The sequence below is a fragment of the Gopherus flavomarginatus genome, chromosome 2 (assembly GCF_025201925.1).
Source record: "Gopherus flavomarginatus isolate rGopFla2 chromosome 2, rGopFla2.mat.asm, whole genome shotgun sequence".
Taxonomy (NCBI): Eukaryota; Metazoa; Chordata; order Testudines; family Testudinidae; genus Gopherus; species Gopherus flavomarginatus.
The window spans coordinates 231,524,907-231,548,352 of NC_066618.1; the positions used below are offsets into that span (position 1 = coordinate 231,524,907).

Sequence of the window (23,446 nt, forward strand, 5' to 3'; positions counted from 1 at the left end):
ACTGAGGGACGGGGGGAAATCGGGGAAAAGCGTGAGGCTCCACACACTGCCTCAGTCCCAAGCACTGGCTCCACACTCCCATTGGCAAGAAACTGGCCAATGGGAGCCGGGGGGGGGGGCGGGAGGGTGGTGCCTGCAGGTAACAGCCATGCAGAGTTGCTTCTGGGGCACAGTGTGGTCTGCAGTGCCAGGACAGGCAGGAAGCCTGTCTTAGCACCCCCACTGCACCACTGACTGGGAGCCGCCCAAGGTAAGCCCATGCCCCAACACTGCACCCCAATCCCCTGCCCCAGCCATGAGCCCCCCCAAACCCAGAGTCCCTTCCTGCACCCCAAACCCCTCATCCCCAGCCCCACCCCAGAGCCCCTACCCCAGCCCCGAGTCCCTCCTAAAGCCCAAACTCCTCATCCCCAGCTCCACTGGGTCATGGGCATCACTTTTCTTCAACTGGGTCACCCAAAAAGAAGTTTGAAAACCACTGATCAATATAAAAGGGGTTTGTCAAATGTAGATTTCAAAAATTACCCCATATTTTCATCTGACTATATCCAGAATTTGGCTTCAAAAAAAGCTGGCCCTGGTGTCGTTCAAGTCCCACAGCTTGTTCAGATTTTTCCAAAGTAATATATTCTAGCATCTCTCTTCCTCTGCCCTCCACATACTTGTTTGCATAATAATATTCTCATCATGAAGAGCAACCTTCCCATAGGACACCACTAAAACTCCATAGTAACAGAAGGAATGAAGCCTTCGCAATTCAGAGAGAAGTTCAAAAGGTTTTGCTGTATGCACTAAAATATAAAATAGACACAAGTTGTGAGGTTACCATTTAACTGCTATTCATAAAAGACATCCTCATCAAGACCTGTAGTGAGTTCATTTATGAGCTCTCTTGAATGTGTTATGGCAGCTTTGGCATTTTAACACTATAATAGCTTGTTTTCCTTCCTAATTCTTTTGTAAGTTTCAGTTTTGCTAACACCAGATTGCTTGGAAGCCTTATGACAAGAATTCAGAGTGGAGTCATTGTTTAGATTACCATAGTGCCTAGGAATCCTAGTCAGCAACTAGGACTCCACTGTGATAGTAACAGTATAAATACAAATTAGATAGATCGATCGATCGATCTATCTTTGGGGAAGGGGCTAAGTATAAGACAAGAGACCACAGATAGATGGAGGAGCCAGAGGCACCAGTTTTCTAATGTGCAGAGGGGGGGCTTGACACCCCCAGCTCTGCCCCAGTCCCCACCCCCACTCCACCCCTTCCCCAAAACCTCCACCCCTGCTCCACCTGCCTTTGCCCCTTCTCCCAAGCTCCCATCCCCACCACCCCATTCCACCCCCTCCTCCAAGATCACTCCCCACTTCTCCCCTTCAGTCTCCCTTCCCCTAGCACCTCCCAAAAGCCATGGAACAGTTAATCCACAGTGGGCAGGAGTTGCTGGGAGGGAAGGAAAGGTGCTGGTTTGAAGGGCTGCCAGCAGGGGGAGGCGCTGGGGAAAGGAGGGAGCTGGCTGCTGGTGGGTGCTTAGCACCCATCATTTTTTTCCCTCTGTGTAAGTGTCACCACCTGTGGGCGGGGAAGAGCACAAGGAAGCAGTAAGACAATACTTCTTGTCTGATAGGAAGTGGTACCAGTGGCCTAACTGCAGTTAATTTTTTGCGGGCATCATGGCTAAGAAGAGATTTAAAGAGGGGTTTGTAGGATACCGTAGTTTTGCAGATGTTTACGAGGAGCTCCTCCCAACCATGAGGATCAGCATTGGAGAAAGCACAAAGGTGCTTCTTTGGCCCATGACAGTCATGATTGAAAATTTAACAGGTGGGCAATCAGAGGCACAGGTCAATATCTTGATATTGAATGACTGATAGACACGGTGGGGGATAGTCCACGAAGGGCCTTCAGAGTGAGGACAGCAACTTACATTTGACAATACAGAGAGGAAACGATTGAAGCAATAAACTGGGAGAATGATCTTTGCAGCAGCATTCTGAACAAATAGGACAAATGCAATTTTGCCCTACTCAAGGCCAGAGGAAAGGATGTTGCTGTAATTAAGATGTGAGAGGACAACCTGGATAACAGTTTTAGCTGGATGGATGTAAAAGAAAGGCTGTATCTTAGAGATGTTATACAGAAAGAATCTGCAAGACTTTAGGTCCTCACACCCAGGATATATTCAAGAGGTCTGAATCATAGAGGATACCCAGATTACAAGACTGAGTGACAGGTAGAATGGGAGTGTTGTCCATAGTGACTAACAAAAAGAGCTGGGGGGGGGGGGGAAGAGGGAAAACTTGGGGAAAAGATTAAAGAATTCTGTTTTAGCTGTTCTGTGCTTCAGCCAATGGCTCGGTGTTCATCAGAAGATATTGGATATGCTGACATTTTAGTTTGGACTGGTCTGGTGCAAAGCAGAAGAAGATCGGTGAACTGTCAGCATAGAGATGGTAGTTGAATCTGGGTCAATAGTTCTGTTCTACAGCTGAGCGTATCTGCTAATACATAATTAAGCTCTTACTCTTCCTTTTCCATAAAAAGGAAGACTGATGTTCATAATCCCATAGCATCCAAATCACTACAGCCATTCAAGTAGAGATAAATGAAGCAGACAACAGTTTAACTGATGGAAAGTTTGGACAGTATAGACTCTCTCTTCAGAATAAGGTACAGGAGGCTAGTCAAGTTTAAGGAACAAACAAAAGCCTTTCAAACCACAATCTCTAGAAAAGGAATTGTTAAGTACTTAATTTTTTTACTCCTGGTGTAATTCTCCACCACTGCACATGTGCAGAATTTATGTTCCCCCACAGAAAAATGACTGACAGGGAAGCAAAGGGAAGTCACAACAGCAGTCATGCAATCTTCCCTAGCAGTATGTTTCCTCCTCCACCTGGACCACCTCGACAAGCCACTCGCACCCAGATATCCACCCCACCGAGCCCCAAACAGTTGCACCTGGATCCTTACCCAACTGAGACCCATTGCCCCAGCATCTAGACAACCCCCTCCGCTGAGCCCCAACTGCCTTCACCTGGACCCCCCTGCAGAGTCCCATTACCACTGAACCCAAAAACTCACAACAAGCCCCTGGTGCATCCAGATCCCCTCTGCACCCGGATCCCCCACTGAGTCGCCCACATCCAGATTGCCCTGCCAGAACTCTTAACCCAAACCTGGATTCCCCACCACCACACACACACTAAGCCCCTCCACACTTGGATCCTGCCTTGCTGAGCCTGCCTGCCCATACCTGGTGCACCTGGCATGGAAGGGGAGGGCCCTGGAGTGTTTCTAGGGCAGGCCTAGTCCTTGCACTATGACAGAATTGGGTGCAGTCTCACCGCTGAGTCCATGTCCCGGTGGGAAAGGGGGAAAATCTGCACAATGATCTCCCACCCCTGTGCAGTCGGTGGCCAGTCCTCCGCAATGCCATGCTGGAGCCTCCACATTTATTTGACAAATAAAATTTGCAGAATGCTAAAATATTGTGTGCAGAATTTTTTTTAAATCCAGAATGCTCTAAGGAATAAAAGTTTGTCTACTAATCCTACCTGGAAAAAGTTTTGATTACCTCTATTTTCAGTAGTACAAGACTCCCACTAATGATTTAGTACTACTTTGACACCTGTCTTTCACTGACCTTTTCTCTGACATCTTTCATTTGATGTTCTCTGATCCATATTTAACATTTTATTAAACAAGATTGATCCATCAAGCTTGGATTTGCAGAGTTTGAATGAGCTGCTAAAATAATTTCTGTTCTCATTTGTTGAGGAATAGGTCTCTGATAGTTAACTGGACTACTTCAAAAGCTGTCATGGCTATTGGAGACAATGGAAAGGACAGTTGGGAGGAAAGATAACCCACTAAACAACCTCACTAATCTCAGTCATCCAGGTATATTTTGGCACAAGAGACATTGGGCTGAACATAATAAATTTTTAAAATGGAAGAGCGAGTACACATTTTGGGTTTATCAGACTGATAGCATTCTCAACACATATCAAAGAGCAGCTTAGAGTGAAAGCTCTGAAATGCACCAACTTGGGAGCTTTGACTCTGCACTGAAATTTCATTGGGACTAGAATACTTCTGATTTTATTTATTTTTTAAAACCAGAAAACATTTCTATTCTTTACATAAAACCTTAGTCATGCTGGAATTGAATCATTTTGGTAGCCTGATTTCAACTTCACATGCATTTTGAGAGCAGAGACCAAATCTGTACACTACTTTTTATTCAAGGGATGTTACAGCTAGACATTCATCTAAGATGAAGGAGATCAAGGTTCTATTGATGTTATCTTGAGAACTATTACACAATAAACTGGAGATGACCCTCAACAGCATAACATTAGCAAGTTTCAAACTAATGTTTGAATATTTTTCACTTCTGTTTCCCCTGTCTGTAGAGGACTTAGTTTCCATAAAGTTCTCATTAAAAAGTTTAACCTATACTGCATGTATGACCTGCTGCTCTTATTCTTTAAAGTCTTCATATCGTAATTGACACTACAGAGCCTGCACAAATCTGGAAATGGAATTCACTACAGCAGCAGAGCCTTGTAAGAAAGTATTAAGCAGCTTTTTAATTAAGGGGAAGATTTAGATGTTAGCTTAGGTAACAAGGAAGTATTTGGTTACTGACCTCTTTCAGAGAAGCAAGAACAGCAGCTTTTATAATTTCCTCTTGTTTAACCTGTGTCACATCTAGCTTCTTTACATCATTGCTTAAGTATGGTTTCAAGTTCATCTTCAGATATTGTCTTCCTCTTATGTGGTGAAAGATCATATCAAGAGAACGAGGCAAAATACCACCATCTTTTGGAGAACCTGTGAAGAAAAGTAAGTGTATTATACATAGTTAGTCTCACTAAAAAAGTGTTAATTGGATTTAATGAAAGTTGTAACATTTGCTTTTGTTACCTTGAATAGTGAATGTTTTGCCTGCATTAGTAACCCCATAGGTAAACACCAGTCCATTTGCTCCATCAATGTAAGCTTTTACTATCTCTTTCATTGTGCCTTCAAAAAAGTCACTTTGAGTAGTTTCTGGACCAAAGACCTAACCAAAAAAAAAAAAACAAAGAACAAGAGTTTTCAAATGACATCTGGAGCAGCTGAAACATGGATTACTAGAGGGTCTAAAGAACTTTTGTTTTTATCATTCACTGTTGAGTAATAAGGTAAATTTGCTGTACAGAGAAAGTTGAACTAACAGTACCAGCTTCATTGTCTGGATCCCCTATAACTGATCACAAGTTTCTGTTTAGCTCCAGATCATGCATGTTTAATTCCAGCTACTGAGATAAATGCAAGCCTGCATTTATTTCTGACCACCATTCACCTGGCAAGAACCAAGAATAGCCTGAGCTCATCACATGCCAAGTATCCTGGAAGAAGGCCAATACAAGTATAGAAGAATAGGAGGGAGCCATATGGAAATGTGAATCTACAATTCAAAATTTACTCAGAGAAAAACCAAGTCTTAAATATGAAGTTATTTAATAAGTTATGCAAACCACTTTCTCTTGATACTGGGAGAACAGAAGCTCCTGTAGTCCTTACTGGATTTTGCATTCATGTGTCAAGTAAAGAAAAGCTAGGCTTCAGGTTTGAAAGGGATAAGCCATAAAGCTTCCATACTCTCAAATGGAAATACACCTTTCTAAATGCCAGTTTTAAGTAACACATTCTTACAATACCTATACATCCAATTATGATCTAGGAGGATAGTGAAACCACAAAAAAATGTATGTGGTCACACTATTTTCTTGTGCTATGTTTTTTCATATAAAATTGCCTGTAAGCAGCTTTTGTAAACACCATTTAATCAAAGAAAGCAATAGGATTACTGCATCAATTTCCTAATTAGACAAGAGAAGCATTTGCACGAAAATACAGCCTTCCTGATGAATTAACAGTGAATATGAATCCTATACATTGTGTTTTGTTTCAGAGGCAGCTGAGAAGATACCACAAGTAATTCAAATTTGAAAGGTCATAGTTAACAAATTATACAAACGGAAACACTTTCACTATAAGTAAAACTGGAAAAAACAAGCCACAGCTTTGGTTTCCTATAGGGTAAAATTGCTTTCCTAGTAAAGATCATGGCATGAAAGTTAGCCTACCTTAGTGAAGGTGAACTGGTGTACAGACTGTCCAATCCCCTTTTCACTGTTTTTCATTGTAAAGGATTCTTTGGGTGCCTGTAGAGTTACTGTTTCTGGATTTTCAATAATTACACAGTCCTAAAGCAAAGACACAGAAGTTCTTCTTTCTAAAACAGCTTTCCAGAACTACACATCTTTGTCTACCAGAACTTAACATTGTAAAAAATAGGTTTTAAAATATTTAAGAGGTACATTACAACTTTAAAGGGACAATAATATAAGATTTGAACCAAAACATGGGCTTTGTAAAACGTAAGCTTTTACAATACCCAAGACCATTAAAAAGATTGCCAGGATCCCCTCCACTCACTCCATTTGCAGGGCCGGCGCTTCCACTAGGCAACCCTAGGAAGTCACCTAGGGCGGCAGGATTTGGGGGGCGGTATTTTGCTGCCCTCGGCAGAAATTCGGCAGCGGGGGTGGGTGGGTAGGGAGAGGGGTGTCCTTCTGCTCCGGGTCTTCAGCGGCGGGTCCCTCACTCACTCCAGGACCCGCTGCCAAAGTACCCCAAAGATGTGGAGCAGAAGGACCCCCGCTGCCTAATGCTCAGAGGAGGAGCGCTGCCACCTAGGGCAGCAAAAACCATGGTGCCGCTCCTGTTTATTCACAACACACACTCCAAACACCTGTAGAGTTTGCAACCCAAGCTCTTCAGTATTGTACTCATGCAAGAGAACCTGTAAACAAGATGGATTAGAAACTGACTAGTTTTCTCCATATTCTGTTTCTGGACAAAATGTAAACTACGAACTGCCTAAACAGAGCATAAACTGGATTTGAAGAGTTTCAGTTTGAATGATGTATGGTGTTATTTATAACCTAGGAAAGGAAACTTTTAGAGTTTACATGATTTAAACTTCTGCCTCTTAAGTATTATCAGACCATAAAATAATCCATTTGATAACTGTGGTAGTTAGAGTTGAGCAGATTATTTTTTCTATTAACTGGCAGCTCTGAAAGACTAGATTCAACTCAAATTGAAACTAATTTTTAAAAAATTCTTGGTAAATTGAAAGTCAATAAAAATTTCATTTCAGGTTGAATGAATGTTTTGTTTAACCTAACCTAACTTACTTTAAAAGATTAGGAGGAAATGGTAGTGCTCATATACCCAGTAGCCTACGTGTTACAGCATGCAGCTAGGATGTGGGAGTACCAGATTCAAATCTCTAATCTGGAGCAGGGACTTGAAATCAATCTCCCGCTGAGGGCCCTAACCAGAAGGCTACTGGCTATTTTGGTTTGGCTCTTAATCTCTCCTGTTGAAGCTGTTCCAATGTGTATAAATAATTCAATATTCACTGGAGCTGGAACTTGAACATGGATCTCCCACCTCCCAGCAAAGTGCTCTAACCACTGGTACAAAAAGGGGGAGGGCCTAAGTAACCACATGCATCTAGACCAGAACATCTTTTTGGGGGTCCAAAATTATTTGACAAGTTTGTCAAAACAGTTTCAGTCAACCCCAAACTGCATTTTTTGGCAAACAAAATATTTGCATGGAGAATTTAACCCAGTTCAAGTGGCAAGAGCACATGACTGTGACTGATGTAGCAAAAGTAATTACCTTGCATGACACACACAACCCATGGAATATTACCATCTATTGTTTTCCTATTGCCTGGACAAGTTTTACCAGTGCACAGCAGATATTTATTTTCTCTGTGTTAAATCTTTAAGTTACCTGTCACATATTTTACTTTAACTGAAAAAAACCTCAGGGATTAAGCGTCAGACTTCACACAGTAGCCACATTCAGAACAGTTTATTGGACAAAATTTAATATGCTGATTTTGTTCTGGTTTGGCTTTCCACATTTATCAAAACTGTACTGTAGGAATCAGAGAGACAGTAAAGACTGCTGATAAGTAACATATTTCTAGGAGATAGAATTAGCACTTTTCCTCACCATTGAAGTTTAGAATGCCTCAGAAGTGACAGCTAGGTTACAGAATTTAGAAACTGAAAACTTACAGAAGCTTTTTCTATTTTAGAATTCTTGAGATGAAACGGAAGTGTTTTCCATGGAGGACAAAAAAATAAGTCATTAATGGACAACAACTAACCTGAGATTCATTGCTTTCAAGCTCTCCTTTAGAGAAGGGTCTGACTCTCAAGTAGACTTTCAAAGGTTGATATATCTGCTCATTTGAAAAATATATATAGTTACATCTATAGGCCAAAGCCTCAGGATTCCAGAGTTTTTGGTTTTACCTGCTTACATCTCTAATGTTTTTCCCACACCCCATCATTCCACCTCATGCCACCCACATTACTGTGACTTTGGTACTAATATCCTTCCATTCATCTTCAGGTCTTCTCCAAATGGTCCCGTATGCCTAGAACGCCTACTGTGCTAAAACTACCCACCCCTTTTCTTTCAAATTCTTTAAAAGTTTATTTCACGCAGCCAGCCCAAGGTTCATCCATCAACAGCACATTATATATTTATTTTACACAAAAAACTGCACTGCTTCCACCTTCTGTTCACTCTGTACATTGTATCTAAGTTGTGTTGCTCATGTAATAAATGGAAAGTTTGTAGTCTAGTTTTATGCAGTGCAAGGCACACTACTGGGGCTCAAACAAAAAATATCTTGCTCCTATCGCCAAGCCACAAACCCTTTATCATCCCTTCAGAAATAGTCCTGGAGGAAGCCTTCTTGGCTGCTGGGAAATCCAGGATGTTCCCTAGCTGCTGCTCTCTCTCTCCTTCTAGCTACTAAAAGGAAAAAAAAAAAGAAACAAAACAAAACCAACTAGGTCTCCCCACTGTTCTGTATTAGATAGAGGGATCCCTACAAGCCTTCCCTTCCCACTCAGCTATGTGAACAGAAGAGGTACACTAGAGTTTCCCCAACTGCTAACCTGTCCATTTAGCACCTTTCATTATCACAACTCTTCAGACTACTCCTTTCATCACCACTCTGCCAAAAAAGGCAGAACGGATAGAGTGCTGACCAAAAGGCACCGAAGCAGTAGACCTGCTGCTGCAGGATAGCATGACCAGTAGAAACAAACTCCAAGGCCAGATCTTGGCATAATGCAATAGTTATATTACAAAGTTAAAAGGCTTGCAGGTCAAGTGCAAGAGTGTACAACAGTTTGGGACTCATGGTAAGAGTGAGATAGTTTGAACTGGGCATACTCCAGATGGGTGTTGTGCAAACTTCCACGTGTACTTCTGCACTACATTGCAATCCTTTAGTTCCTCAATGCTTAAGACAAATGTTGTAAGTACCAGTTAAAATGTTAATTTGCTGCAAGACATGATCTGTTTCTAAGTAAAGGGAAAAGAAAATAGACTTGGAAAAAGGGAGTTCAAATACAGAGATAAACTTGTTATTGAGTTATTGCTACTTAAATGCAAAGGCATCATTAGAAAAAATGATTACAAACACACCCCCACCTCCTGCTGCTGTTCATCAGCATTAGGTATCACTGACATCTCCATGGGTGAGGTTTTACCCATTAAGTCCTCATAACAGGTGAAGTTCAACACATCACATACTGCTGAGGATGCATAGCTTCCCTCCTCATAGTCCATTCTCTTATCCTGTTCACGCTAAGAGGAATAAGAAACAAAACACACATGCTCTCACGTGCAAATGGTGGAGAATATGCAAGAAACAAGTAAGGCTTTTAAATTTTAAAAAAATGTATATATACACACACACATCCCTCCTGAAGGAGGAGAGGGTGAGGAAGGAGGGAGATCTAAAGACATGACCCCCAGAAAACTTGTAGTTATTTACCCTTTTAAAATGATCTGCAATGTAAGAAGCACATTTTTAAAACTGCAGATAGCATGAAAAGAGTCTGCAGGAAATCCAAACCATTTACTATCTACAGTACCAGACCAGGAACATGGGCAGTCCTGCAAACAAGTACATCTGAAGGTGATAGTTAGCACTTCCACCATTCTCTTTCCTTCGCAGCTGTCAAGAGAAGCTCCCAAAATGTTTTGACTCACAAGGTGAGGGTGCTCAGCACCCTAACAAGATCTAACTCAGAGTGAGCTCAACTCTGCCCCCCCATGCAGGGCTGCCACTGACTGCAGCTGGAGAACACGTGGCACTAGGATGCAAGGGGCAGAGTTTGGCCCTAATGAACGGAGGCATAAGTCTCCTTAGAGCCCGCTCTGGCCCCACTGACAGAAGAGAAGCGGAGGCAATGCCCTGCCCAAGGGTCCAGTGACTCAGTGACAGAGCCAGGAGCTGCACCCAGAGCTGCCTGTGACAGAGGGAAAGAAACTGGCCACCGAGCCTGGGTGAGAGGAGGGAGCGGCCCACGGCCGGGGTCTGCCTCATCATAGGCTGGAGGCGCGTGAGGCGCTGCTAGTTCTCCCTCAGCCGCCCCGGGAGAGCGGCGGGGCTACCGGCTGGGGGCTCAGAGACGCGGAACACCCGCAAGGACCAGCAGCCGGGGAGCTCCCGAGCCCGGTTCCCTGCGCGGGGGAGGGGACGTGCGCCCGCTCTCAGATGGGGGGGGGTTGTTCCAACCCCTCCCACACGCCACCTAGGGACAGGCAGATTACGCCAGGCTGGCGTCGCGCGCAGCTCTCGGGCTTTCCAGCCCCCAACTCTTCGTCCTCCTCACGCGCTCTAACCACCGCTGCCTCCGCCTGCTCCCACCCGCCGCCTTTTTTAGCGCGCGCGCCGGCAAGGCGCTGGTGCCGCCTCCCAGCTGGGCAGGGCAGCGATGCCAGCGCCTCCCCTGATTGGCCGCGGACCCGACCCGGCGCGCAGTAGGAGGCGCGTGCGGGGGAGGGGAGTCCCGCCAATGCCGCCGCCCGAGGGGTGGCTCGTCTTACACCTGCCAGCGAGAAGCCCGTTGTGACGGTTGGGGACGGGGGTGGCTCTAAGCACCTGGACGCCCCCGGACTGGGCTTCCAGTTACCGGTTCCTTTTTCCAGGGGGGAGGGGACAATTGTGCCGGCCTGAGCTCGGCGGGAACGTCTGGGGGCGGTGGGGGAGGGCATTAGGTACCCGCCGCTAAGGTCCCTCCAGGGCCTGCCTGGTACCGATGGATTGGCCAGGCCTAAGGCTGAGCCCTCCGTTCACATGGGCACCGCATGGGCGGCGGCAGCACCCGGCCGTTTCCCCAGCCGTGGAGTCACCCCCGCCAGGGACCGCTTCTGGCCTGGAACATTGTCTCCGCGCGCTTCGGCAGGCCTCGCTAGCGGGGCTACCAGCACGGGCCCGGCGGCAGCTGCGATTTGACCTGAGCCCGCCACACAGCTCACACATGGGAGGTCATCAAACGCGCCTGCGAAGCGACCGCTGGGCAATGCCAAAGCGGGCCGGAGTCCCGTCGCTCACCGCCCCACCCGGCGGGCGGGCTGGATGTCCAGCAGGGGGCACTGGCGCACAAGCCAACCCTTCGTAAAGGAAACGTGAGGTGGAGAAGCCCTAACACTGGAGCTTCCCAGCCATGTTTTTTTCAGTCTGGTTGAGCCTGCGTTTTTATCATGGTCTAAAGCTAGTGGCAATATTGTCGTTGCAGGGATGTTAGGGGACGTAATTGTTAAATGCAGGATCTGAGATTACCACTCTTTGGCCTGGTCTACACTGGGGTGGGGGGGTGATCTAAGGTAAACAACTTCAGCTACTTGAATAACAGCAGCTGAAGTTGACCTACTTAGATCAACTTACTGTGGTGTCTTCACTGCAGTGACTCGACTGCTGCCCCTCTCCTGTTGACTCTGCCTGCGCCTCTCGCCAAAAGAGTACAGGAGTCGACAGGATCATGCTCAGGAGTCGATTTATTGCATCGATGCAATAAATCGACCTCCGCTGCATTGATCGCTGCCTGCCATTCCAGCGGGTAACGAAGACATACCCAGATTGTTCCTGGGTATGTCATTGACTCGGGCCTGCGCTACAGGTTGATGTAAGGCAGCTTACATTGACCTAAGCATCTATGCTACAGTGTTCTTCCTGCCAATTTAACTCCCCCTGCTATGCCAACCCACCACTCTGAGAGGCTTAGGTAGGTGTAGTTAGGTCAGTGCAGTGTCCATGTAGACATTGTGTTGCTTACATTGCCTGTTGCTGCCTTTGGCAGCCTGAGCCCTGCCAGCCAGGGCTGACAGCTCAGCTTGTCAGGTCAAATGTGACAGGGTTCCAGCTGTCGGTTCCTGGTGGTGGGGCTCTGGCTGTCAGTGCCCCATAATGCCCCACTTAAGTTGGTGCAAGTGCTCCTGATGAGGCTGTGCACTACTGATAGGAGCATAGTGTAGACACAAAGAGCTGCTTCAATTACTGCAGTGGCTGTAGGTCAACCTAACTTTAGTTGATTTAATTTTGTAATGTGGATGTGCCCTGAGCCACACTGAAAGCGCTGTTACATAGTAAGCAGAGCCTCAGAGTAAGCAAGTAACTTTCATCAGTGATCTGGCAGTAAATATATCATCATGGCTGACAGAATTTGTAAATGGTAGAGTGGTAAGTGATGACAGGGTAGCCATACAGGTCATTCTGGATTGCTTGGTAAGCTAGGCCCAGTCAAACAAAATGTTTTTTAACACAGCCATATGCAGTTATAGATCTGCAAGGAATGTAGGCCATATCTCCAGAATGGGGGATTGTATCCTGGAAATCAGTGACTCTGAAAAGGATTTAAAAGTCACAGTGAAAAAGCACCTCCATTAAAAAAAAAAAAAAAAAAAAAAGAAAGAAACTGAAGCTGCATAAAAGGCACAAAAAGTATTTGAGGAAAGAGTGCCTTATTATGAGATTTAAAAAGCTCAACCTGTTTAGCTTATAAAAAATACCTGAGAGAAGACTTGTGTAGCATGTAAGTACTTTCAGGGGGAGAAAATAACAGGCACTAAAGGGCTCTTTAATCTAGAAGTATAACAAGAACCAGTGACAGGAAGCTGAAACCAGACAAATTCAGATTAGAAATTAAGCACAAAATTTTAAGAGTAAAGAAAATATTGAAGAATTAAGGTAAGTGGTGGATTTCTCCATCTCCATTGATGGTATCCTATCAAGCCTGGATACCTTTCTGGAAGATAAAGTAGTAGTAAGTGAGCTTAATACAAGGCTGCCGAAAGGGATCTGGGGGTCATAATGGATCACACACTAAATATGAGCCAACACTGTTGCAAAAAAAGCAAACATCAATCTGGGATGTATTAGCAGGAGTATTGTAGTTGACATGAGAGTAATTCTTCCCCTCTACTCTGTGCTGATTAGGCCTCAACTGGAGTATTGTGTCCAGTTCTGGGTACCACATTTCAGGAAAGACATTGACAAGTTGGAGAAAGTCCAGAGAAGAGCAACAAAAATTATTAAAGGTCTAGAAAACATGACCTGTGAGGGAAGGTTGAAAAAATTGGGTTTGTTTAGTTTGGAGAAGAGGAAACAGAGGGGAATGCAAGTTTTCAACTACACCTCTACCTTGATATAACACGACCCCATATAACACAAATTCAGATACGTGGTAAAGCAGTGCTCCGGGGTGGGCAGAGCTGCGCACGCTGGTGGATCAATGTAAGTTCACTATAAACACGGTTCCACCTATAATGTGGTAAGATTTTTTGGCTCCTGAGGACAGCGTTATATCGAGGTAGAGGTGTATATAAAAGGTTGTTACAAAGAGGAGGGAAGATAAATTATTGTTCTTAACCTCTGAGGCTAGGACAAGAAACAATGGGCTTAAATTGCAGCAAGGGAGGTTTAGGATGGACATTAGGGAACAACTTCCTGTCAGAGTGGTTAAGCACTGGAATAAAATTGCCTAGGGAGGCTGTGGAATCTCTGTCATTGGGGATTTTTAAGAGCATGTTGGACTAACACCTGTCAGGGATGCTCTAGATAATACTTAGTCCTGCCTCAGGTGCAGGGGACTGGAATAGATAACCTCTTGAGGTTCCTTCCAGTTCCACAATTCTATAACTATAAAATTTAATGAGTTGTGATATAGGAGTACAACTAAATCATCTAGCAGTCCTCCGGCACCTTATAGACTAACAGATGTTTTGGAGCATGAGCTTTCGTGGGTGAATACCCACTTCCTCAGATGCATGACATGCATCTGAGGAAGTGGGTATTCATCCAGGAAAGCTCATGCTCCAAAACATCTGTTAGTCTATAAGGTGCCACAGGAGTCTTTGCTGCTTTTACAGATCCAGACTAACACGGCTACCCCTCTGATACTTAGCAGTCCTCCATGGCCTTAAACTCTGCCAACTTATGTTTCAGTTGATCCTTCTATAAAATCTATTTATTCTTGTTTCACAGGAGATTCTCATAGCAAAACTATTGTTTTTTGGTAAAATGTTTTGAAAGTCTCTGATAAAAGGTGTTTTTATTAAAAGTGCAAAGAATCATTAAAAAGCCATTCACCAGCCCATCTAGCAATGTTTTACAATATAACAAATTGGATGGTCTAACATTTTGCAGCTGGATTTGGGCTTTTATAAAATACTGAAGTATATGTAATGAGTAGCTGTTTCCACAACCACTTAATTTAGGAATAGATCAATGAGAAACCAGTGAACTATCACAGAAACCTGTAAATTGGTGTCATTTAGGAGACTCATTGTAAATGACCGAGTTAGCTATAAGGAATGAAGTATTTCTGAATATATACTGATTGCTATAATTGGATTCTGCAGAATTTTAAATTTTTGCTTAGAGGACAACATGTAATGAACTATGGTGACAGTTCATTTAGTTGGTTTATGGTGCTCAAAGCACATTGTTGTCCCCCATCTCTCTGTAAGGCACTTCACTATTGGATTGCTTGACTGCTTCACTCAGTGTTCATTATTAAATAGTTACAGGAAAAGAAAAACATTTCTAAATATTTTTCCAACATTAGGCTGATTGGGTATATAGTATATTTCACATAGTTAGAAATACTGTGTATCAAAAAGGAATTGAAGTTTGAAGACACTAGGTGAAGCCCCATCTATTCTCCAAGCATCCTGTAGGAACAGGCATTTTTTATTTTGACTTCACAGAGCAACAGGCCCTCAAAAGTACACTAGAGTGGTGACATGAACATATCTGCAAGGAATGAAATTGTCAAGCATATCTTTCAGTCCTTAACTGAATTATACAGGGGATTGAATCAAATATTACAGATGTGTAAAGCTTGACTTCAGTTTTGCAATTAAAGCTTTGTTTTTACCCTTTTACTGCTCTTTGTTGTAATAACCATGAACCTAACATTTGAAATATCAGGTCCTTCCTTCTCTTGAAGATTACTGCAAGATCTTTGAAGGCCCTTAAAGGATATACAAACCAAAAATTGGACCCGTGCCCTTTAATTGCTTTATATAAAAAAAAAAAAAAGGGAGGGAGGTTTCCTGAATTCCCCTCCCCCCCCCCCCCAACTACACTAGGAATTCAAGTTCTATTTAACATGGAAGACTTAGGCCAGGTCTATGCTACAGACCTCTGTCAGTGTAACTAAGTTGCTCACAGGTGTGAAAAAATCCACACATCACAAGTGACCTAATTACACCAACCTAACTCCTGTACAGATAGTGCTATGTCCATGGGAGAGCTTTCCCTTTGACATAATCCACCTACCCAAGAGGAAGCAGCTAACTATACAAATGGGAGCTGTCCCATCAGCATAGTATCTTTGGTAAAGCGCTACAGCTGCGCTGCTGCATTGGTCCAGTTGCACCGCTGTACATGAAGACAATCCCCAAGACTGGTGAAGTATCACAAGAGAAAGTTACATTTGGGAGGGAAAGAGTTTTAAGTCAGCTGTTAAAAGCTTTTAAACAGGCTATTTAACATCAATGCTGAATTCACATTTGAGATTAAAGGTGTTTGTTAGATATTCAATATACTCACTGCTTCAGATAAAGTCTCACAATAAGTATTCCCAGGACCTCCTGATCTTCCTTAACAGGCATGATTTAAAAAATAATAATAGAGGTTTAGCCTACCTTTATACATCATAAAGGAGCAAACTAAAGGGGATTTGAGCCTTTGCAGTTCACTGTTAAACCAGACTTTGTTTCGGGCAAATAGAATTCACTATGAAAAATTTTCCTATTTTAGTTTGAAACATTACATCACACTGCACTCTCTTCTTCAAAATACATTAAAAGCAGTTATATATCAATGGTAAAGAAAATAATGTAACTTTCACCTCTACTCAAGACTTGACCAACTATTCCCCTCAAAATGCTTGGCGTCTTGATTGTTATGCCATTTTGTTTCAGTTCTTTATTCATGAAAGTTTCTAGTCATGAATCTAATCAAGATTCTATTTCACAAAACACAAAGCAACAGTAAAAAAAATTACAAATCAACTTTTATTAAAGTAGATGACAGGCATTTAGGCATCAGCAATAGTAACTTCAACTTCTACACCTGGTTCAATACTGATAGAAGTGATCTGCTTAACAATCTCAGAGGGACTGTGTAAATCAATGAGACGCTTGTGGATACGCATCTGGAAACGATCCCAGGTCTTAGAACCTTCACCACAAGGTGTTTTCCTAGTAGTGATTCGCAGAGTCTGTTAACAGAAAGTGGAATACTAACCAATAGATGAAGACAGATTGATGCAGAGGTTTTGATTAGAATCAAAACTTTCTATAGCTCCAATGTAATTAAAATATTGCTTGCAGTATTTTTTTTAAAACCACACACACACAGTCATCAAAAATTAACTCTACTTATATATGGATTGCCACCCTCACCCCCTTTTCATAGCTGTCCAAGGAGTCTTAAGTCAAAAAGACAAATGCAAGTAGGAAGGTCAAAATCCTCTTCTGTATTTAACAATTTAGTCATGTTTATGACAGCTCCTAATCCATTAACTGGTTAGAGTTCTAAATCAGATTTAAAATATTTAATCAGATCACACTCCTTCTCAAATTTTACTATTTGTAATTTACAAGTAAAATTGTGCAGAATTAATCATGGTCTTCCTGCCTCTTAAACCATAAGTACCTTAGTAGGCATGCGAACAGGCCCCTTCACTTTTAGATTCTTTTCCTTGGCACCTCTGATCAAATCAGCACAGACTGTAAAAAAATACACAACTATTTAGAAAAAACTTGTTTTAAATTGAACTAGATATTCCACTTCACATAAAATGTTGGCTCAGAATAGCGTAAATAACAATCATAGTAATTCAGTTTACAATTTCTCCTCATAGCCAACTATATATGGAATCAACTACTCATCCCAGAATTACCAAGGTCACTTGTAATTTTACTTTTTAGGCCTGTCCACAATGGTATTTAGAGTGTTAGTTTAACTAGTTCAAGACTTAAGAGTTTAATCTAACATTTTAAACACATTTAGCTTTGAGATCATGGACCAGGCACAGTTATTTTAGAACTGTTCACAACACAGATAAAACTTTGTTCAAGAGAGTTAATAGTTAAACAGTTTGGCTAGTATGGATAAAGTAAGTGTTTAAAGCAGGTGAACATAACAAGTTCATAGTTTGCTTTATGTCACTGGCAGAGTAGGTCAATGGCTGTGGTAAAGAATTTTAAACACAATTGACAACTTATAGGCTAATAACTTCAGTTGGCAACTTCCCGAATTGACAAGTTATGTTTTTCCAACATTTGAGACTTCAAATCATAAGCAACCCTAAAAAAGAAAAAAAAACAAAACAAAAAACTATTACTTACCCTTCTCAAGGGACTTTACATTGCGACTTGTCAAGGTAATTCTAATTCGGTGAATTGCTACTTCCTGTTCCACAGGTGCTTTGCCACTATCTTTAAATGCCTGAAACATTAACATTATGAATATTAGACATTATAGCTAAACTGGTCAGTATTGCACGTATGCTCCTTAAAGCATTCTACCTTCACTAAAATTAAAAACAGACATAGCAAATTTTTATAACTTTTATTAGAGTCCATATAAAAAAAGATGTAGATATGATTCTGAATGAGGGGGAAAAGGAGGAAGAACAGGAAAGGGCAAGCAATCTAGTTTCAGAGATGGCATTTTGTACAATTACTCTAACAATTATCCACCTTGGAAAACATCAGAAGCGCCCCTTTAATCATATAGGGCAAGTCTACACTACAAAATTTAAGTTGATGCAAGTTACGTGGACACAGAGCCACTGCAGTACATGCGAGTCTCATCTTACACTGGGGTTACGTTCCACTGTCAGCATGTAAAGTCAAAATTACATTGAGTGTAATGGCAGGCGGAATCGCCCGTACTACAGGTACAATATTAATACTGTTATTTCTCTTTTTTTTTTGGTTTTTGCCAACTGCGCAAAGCTGAATTCATGCATGTTAAATGCACTTAAGATGAGACTTGCCTGCAACTGAATCAGTTTTACACATACACTATGTTCCTTGTGTCAGCTGTGCATGTCCTCACCACGAGCACTTGCACCGATTTAACTGGCAGCGTGGGGCATTGTGGGATGGTTTCTGAAAGGTAGCAGGTCTATGCAAGCAACACACCGTCTACACTGACACTTTATCAGCCTAACTACAACTTAAGGGCTATGCCTCTCAGAGGTGGAGTTATTAAGTGGAAGTAGTGGGAGAGTTACATCAATATAACTATATTATATAGTTATATTTAGCTATATTTTAGTGTAGACACAGAGTAAGCTACTTTACATTGACCTAACTCTGTAGTGTAGACCAGGCCTTAGTACAGGGGTGGCCAACCTGTGGCTCCAGAGCCACATGCCGCTCTTCAGAGATTAACATGTGGCTCCTTGCATAGGCGCGAACTCTGAGGCTGGAGCTACCAGTTCCAACTTTGCAATGTGCTTCAGCGTGCTCACTGCTCAACCAATGGCTCTGCCTCACACCCTAGCCCCACTCCACCCCTTCCCCTGCTCCTGCTCCTCCTCCCCTTGAGCCTCCTGCACACCACAAAACAGCTGATTGTGGCTGGCAGGAGGCACAGGGATGGAAGGTTAGGTGCTGATGGGGGGTTGCTGATGTTACTGCTCTTTGGCAATACACATTGGTAAATTCTGGCTCCTTCTCAGGCTGGCAACCCCTGCCTTAGTATGTAGTGTTGTTGTAGTGGTGTCACTCCCAGGATATTAGAAGGACAAGGTGGTGGGGGAGGAGAGACAAGGTTTTGAGTTATACAGAGCTCTTCCTTGGGTCTGGGAAGGGTACTCAGTGTTACAACTAAATACAAGGTCAAACAGATAGCTGAGTACCCTTCCCAGACCTGAAGAGCTCTTCAGCATGAGGGCTTGTCTCTCTCACCAATAGAAGTTGGTCCAATAAAGATATTATCTCACTCACCTGGTCTTTTTAAGCATATAGCTACATACAAATCTGTAACCGTTTAACCAGTGTTTGTTTCACAGCAAATATTCAAAAATAGAAAAAATGCCTGTATCACTGGCGTAATCCAGCCAGGTGATAAAAGAACAAAGGTCTGTGGTCAACAAATTATAGATGTGCATCTACTAGACACTGAACATTAAATTCATTTGGGAAATGACAGCAACACTAGTATACTTGCTCTGACTTCTTGTGGTGGAAAAAGTGAATAATTAAGTAACAATAATTAAGAAAAAACAATCTAATGTATAACTTCTGCAATGTGCTACTTAGAGTGATCAGAAAGACAATCCCTGAATTGACTGATTTAGGTCAACAATATACAAGTATTTTATTGCTGCTACTGTATCTTCATATAACTAGCATGATGTTAACATATACACTAGGATTTTTTAATAAATAAAGTACTTGTATTTATTTTGCAAGTAACACTGTGTTGCAATCCCATTGATGACAAATTTTAACAGCTAATGAAAGAGGTTTCTAGGGGCAGCAGAGGTACACCACATAGGACCCACCAATTTAATTTGTAAGAGCCATTTCAGTTTGACTTATTGACTTTCTAAAGCAGGTAAAACTACAGAGGAAACAAGATGCAAACCACAGAAAGCTGTTCTCATGATTTTCCAAGAATCCAACCCCCCGCACGCGCACACACACACACACACGGAACTGGCAGCGTTTTGCAGGAAGCTGGTGAAGCTCAGCGTGCAGCACAGACACAACCTGTTCGAAAGCGGCCGTTTCCCCAGCGCGGGGGTGTCTATTGGCTAAGGTGACCAGATGGCCCGATTTTTGTCTTTTTCTTATATAGGCTCCCATTACCCCCCACCCCAGTCCTGATTTTTCACATATGCTGTCTGCTCATCCTGCTATTGGCCAAAGCCGGCAGGAGCAGGACATGTGAGGGTTGTGGCCCAGAAGTGTCCCCGAACCCCCCAACTGTAAAGTGCCCAGGCCGCTCCCCCCCCCGTTAGCGCAAGCGATCGCTGCCGCGGGGTCTTGCCAGCCTGGCACCTCTGTCGAGCTCAGCACCAGGTAGAGGAAGGCCCCGATGTAACAAACGACAGCGAGGCCGGGAGCCGCCGCCCCGCGGGGCTCGGCCGACAGGCAGGGAGCACGCGGCAGGCAGCGGCCTGGCAGAGCATTAGCAACCACACGGCAGCGCTACGCGCCCTTCCCCGGCCCTGCTGGCACCGCCAGTACCCTCTCCCCCCCGCTCACCATGGCTGCAGGGTCCTCCTGACCGACTTATTCCCGGGCGGGGCAGCGCGGCCCAGCGAACAGCGGTGAGTCAGGAGCAGGACGAGGAACAGCGGCTGCGACGGAGTCACTCGCAGCAGAGACAGGGGGGCGGGCGCGCGCCGCTTATATCGGAGCGCTCCATACGGGCATCGCGTGACCTCTGACGCCAGACCGGGCCGCCCCGCCCCCCCTGCTTTGCACTGGGGTCAGGCAGGCGAGGCTGCCCGCCCGAGGCAGACCAGCCCGCGGGGCAGGGGTAGCAGGCTGCACCCTCGGGCTGGGTAGGGCCGCCGGGCTCCCTCCGCGCTGTGGTACTCGCCTGCTGAGCGGAGCCGCAGGGCTGCCAGGGCATAATAAAGGCTGAGGCCGGGCGGGAGCTGTAGTGCCTGTATCACAGCCCAGAGTGCGCACCTGCCCGCCCCTGAACCCCTCTCCGCCCCGGGCTGCGGGCATGGAGGGGACGTTTAGTTGGCAGCCCCAGCACTGGAGTTGATAGTGGTGGCCGCAGCCAAGCTCGAGCCTGTGCAGGCAGGGCTGAGTATGTGACAAAAATCTGTAAAGTCTGGGGTTAGCGAGGGCTCAAAGCGAGAAATGCCCAGAGCCTCAGCGCCTGATTTTAAAAGGAAAATAACCTAAATTAACTGAGCAGGTGAATGTTTGGGGTGATTTCTGATTAGAGTGGTCACTTGGGGTTCTCAAAGGATTGTTAGTGCAGCCTAGCCTCAAGCAGTTGATTTCTCCTTAACATGAAGCAAAGATGGAAAGATACAAAAGATTGAAAAACACCTCAGGCAGTCACACTGACTTTGCTAGCGAAAAGGCAGAGGTAGGAGCCACTGTCAAACTGACAGCTTTTAAATACAAGTGGTCAATTTTTCCCAATTTTAAAAGGCCACATGCTGCCCCATTTGCCCAAGCTCAGTATCGCAGTTTGGTGCTGGGGATGGCTGCAGAGGCAGGAGGACACCTTCCCCACATACACACACAGCACAAGAGCAGCAAGTATCCCACTCTCAGCCTTTGTACCAATCCTCACAGGGTAGATACAGCACAGTTCCTTTAGCTTTAAATGCGTAGGCCTTTGCAAGATGGCAGTCTTAAAGTCCAGATCTTAACAATTTAATAGTAGTAATTATAGCAAAAAATAATTCATTAAAAAGTCTCCCTAATGTAAAGTAACATTCTTTAAATGAAAGAACACTAGGCAACAGGGGTGGCTGCAAGCCCCAGCACGCCAAGCGCGTGCTTGGGGTGGCATGCCGCAGGGGGCGCTCTGCCGGTCGTCAGGAGGGTAGCAGGCAGAGTGCCTTCAGCAGCATGCCTGCAGAGGGTCCACTGGTCCTGCGGCTTTGGTGGACCTCCCGCAGGCACGCCTGCGGAGGGTCCGCTGGTCCCGTGGCTCCACCGAAGCCACGGGACCAGTGGACCTCCCCCAGGCATGCCTGCGGAGGGTCTACCAGAACCGGCGACCGGCAGAGCGCCCCCCAAGGCCTGACGCCGTGCTTGGGGCAGCGAAATGTTTAGAGCCACCCCTGCTAGGCAAGTATTATTTGTTTGTCACAGTAATGCCTAATGGCACAGTCATGGATCAAGGCCCTTGGGCTAAGTGCTGTCCAAACCCATAGCAAAGATGCAGAGACTACCCCTAACAGCTTATAATCATTTTAAATTCTATTCTTGATTAATAGAGTTGGCTGTTGTAGGAACATTAATGTCTTGCTATACACGCTAACTTGCTTTAAAGGGTGATGAACCTGTTCCTGTCTCTATTCATGCAAAGTATTTATATTATAGCCACTACTATAATATCTAGTGACAAAAAGAATTATCAGCATAAATTAAATCCCTGCTGGACCCTGCTCCATTTAGTCTTGGATTTATCCACTTATACTTGATTTTAAGTCACCTTTCCCTTTTAGTAACCTTTTGTTTCTGATATTGTAAGATTTGTTTTTGTAGAAGAGTTCTGTGGTAAGATTGGAGTTGGTCAGGCTGAGGCTCCGCCCACTCTTACTCATGTACAAATACTTATTGCTGAGAGTACTCCAGCTTCTGAAAACCTTACTATGGACCTTGGTGGTTTCATCTTCTTTGTTAAGTATAATCATCTCAAGTCATGAATTCTTGGATTTTTAAGACCTGCACAGACCATTGTGATAATCTAGTCTGACTTGTGTAACACAGACCATAAGAACACACTTCCTTGAATTAATTCCTGCTTCAAGATCAATAGCTGCAGTTGAACTAGAGCAGGGCTGCCCAACCTGGAGCCTGCAGGCTGTACCCAGCCCACCAAAGCATTTCTTAAGGCCCGCAGCCTGCTTCAACACCATATACTAACAACTGATCCATTAGGGCTTTGTTGTCACATTTACATCATTTTAGTTTACACAGGTGTGTAAAAAGACAATACTGTACATAGAAACTATCTAAATAAATACAAAACAAACTCAACTTAAACTATAAATCAATATAGGTGACTAAATCTTACTACAGTTTGTGGCATCTGTTTGGCTCACACAAGGCTGTGCTGAGGTTTATATGGCCCTTCTATGTAATGAGGTTGGGCACCACTGAAACTAGAACACATCTTTTAAAGAAACATTGAGTCTTAATTTTAAAGTTTCGAGTGATGGAGTATCAACAACATTTGCTATTTTATTCTACTGGTTAATTACACTCCCTTAAAAAAATTGCACATATTTTGGTATGAATTGTCTAGCTTCAACTCAGTTGGATC

General features: G+C 43.9%; 2 protein-coding genes and 1 non-coding gene across 3 annotated transcripts in view; all 3 read right to left on the reverse strand.

Moving 5' to 3' along the window:
* LOC127044715 (kinesin-like protein KIF20A) overlaps window positions 1–12,047 on the reverse strand; it is a 48,798-nt gene extending 36,751 nt beyond the window's left edge. The window contains exons 1-5 of the mRNA XM_050939781.1: window positions 12,024–12,047; window positions 9,592–9,747; window positions 6,141–6,260; window positions 4,933–5,071; window positions 4,655–4,839 (exon numbers count right to left, since the gene is read on the reverse strand). Coding sequence (XP_050795738.1) covers window positions 4,655–4,839; window positions 4,933–5,071; window positions 6,141–6,260; window positions 9,592–9,747; window positions 12,024–12,047 — 624 coding nt within the window. The remainder of the gene's footprint in view (window positions 1–4,654; window positions 4,840–4,932; window positions 5,072–6,140; window positions 6,261–9,591; window positions 9,748–12,023) is intronic.
* A 4,404-nt stretch (window positions 12,048–16,451) lies between these two features.
* RPS20 (ribosomal protein S20) lies at window positions 16,452–20,826 on the reverse strand. The gene is made up of 4 exons (XM_050938945.1): window positions 20,686–20,826; window positions 17,809–17,908; window positions 17,114–17,187; window positions 16,452–16,676 (listed from the first exon to the last, which is right to left on the reverse strand). Exons 1-4 carry the CDS (start codon window positions 20,686–20,688, stop codon window positions 16,494–16,496), a joined length of 360 nt encoding a protein of 119 aa, XP_050794902.1. The 5' UTR covers window positions 20,689–20,826; the 3' UTR covers window positions 16,452–16,493.
* Window positions 17,260–17,324, reverse strand: LOC127046084 (small nucleolar RNA U54). The gene has a single exon (XR_007772946.1). It is a non-coding gene; the product is annotated as a small nucleolar RNA U54 (small nucleolar RNA).
* Window positions 20,827–23,446: the final 2,620 nt, after the last annotated feature.

Coding starts and splice junctions, on each gene's coding strand:
- RPS20 (XM_050938945.1), bottom strand. Junction 17,188..17,808: donor TGTAAAGTCCCTTGAGAAGG/GTAAGTAATAGT, acceptor ATTTTTTTACAG/TCTGTGCTGATTTGATCAGA. Junction 16,677..17,113: donor CTGTTCGCATGCCTACTAAG/GTACTTATGGTT, acceptor TTCTGTTAACAG/ACTCTGCGAATCACTACTAG.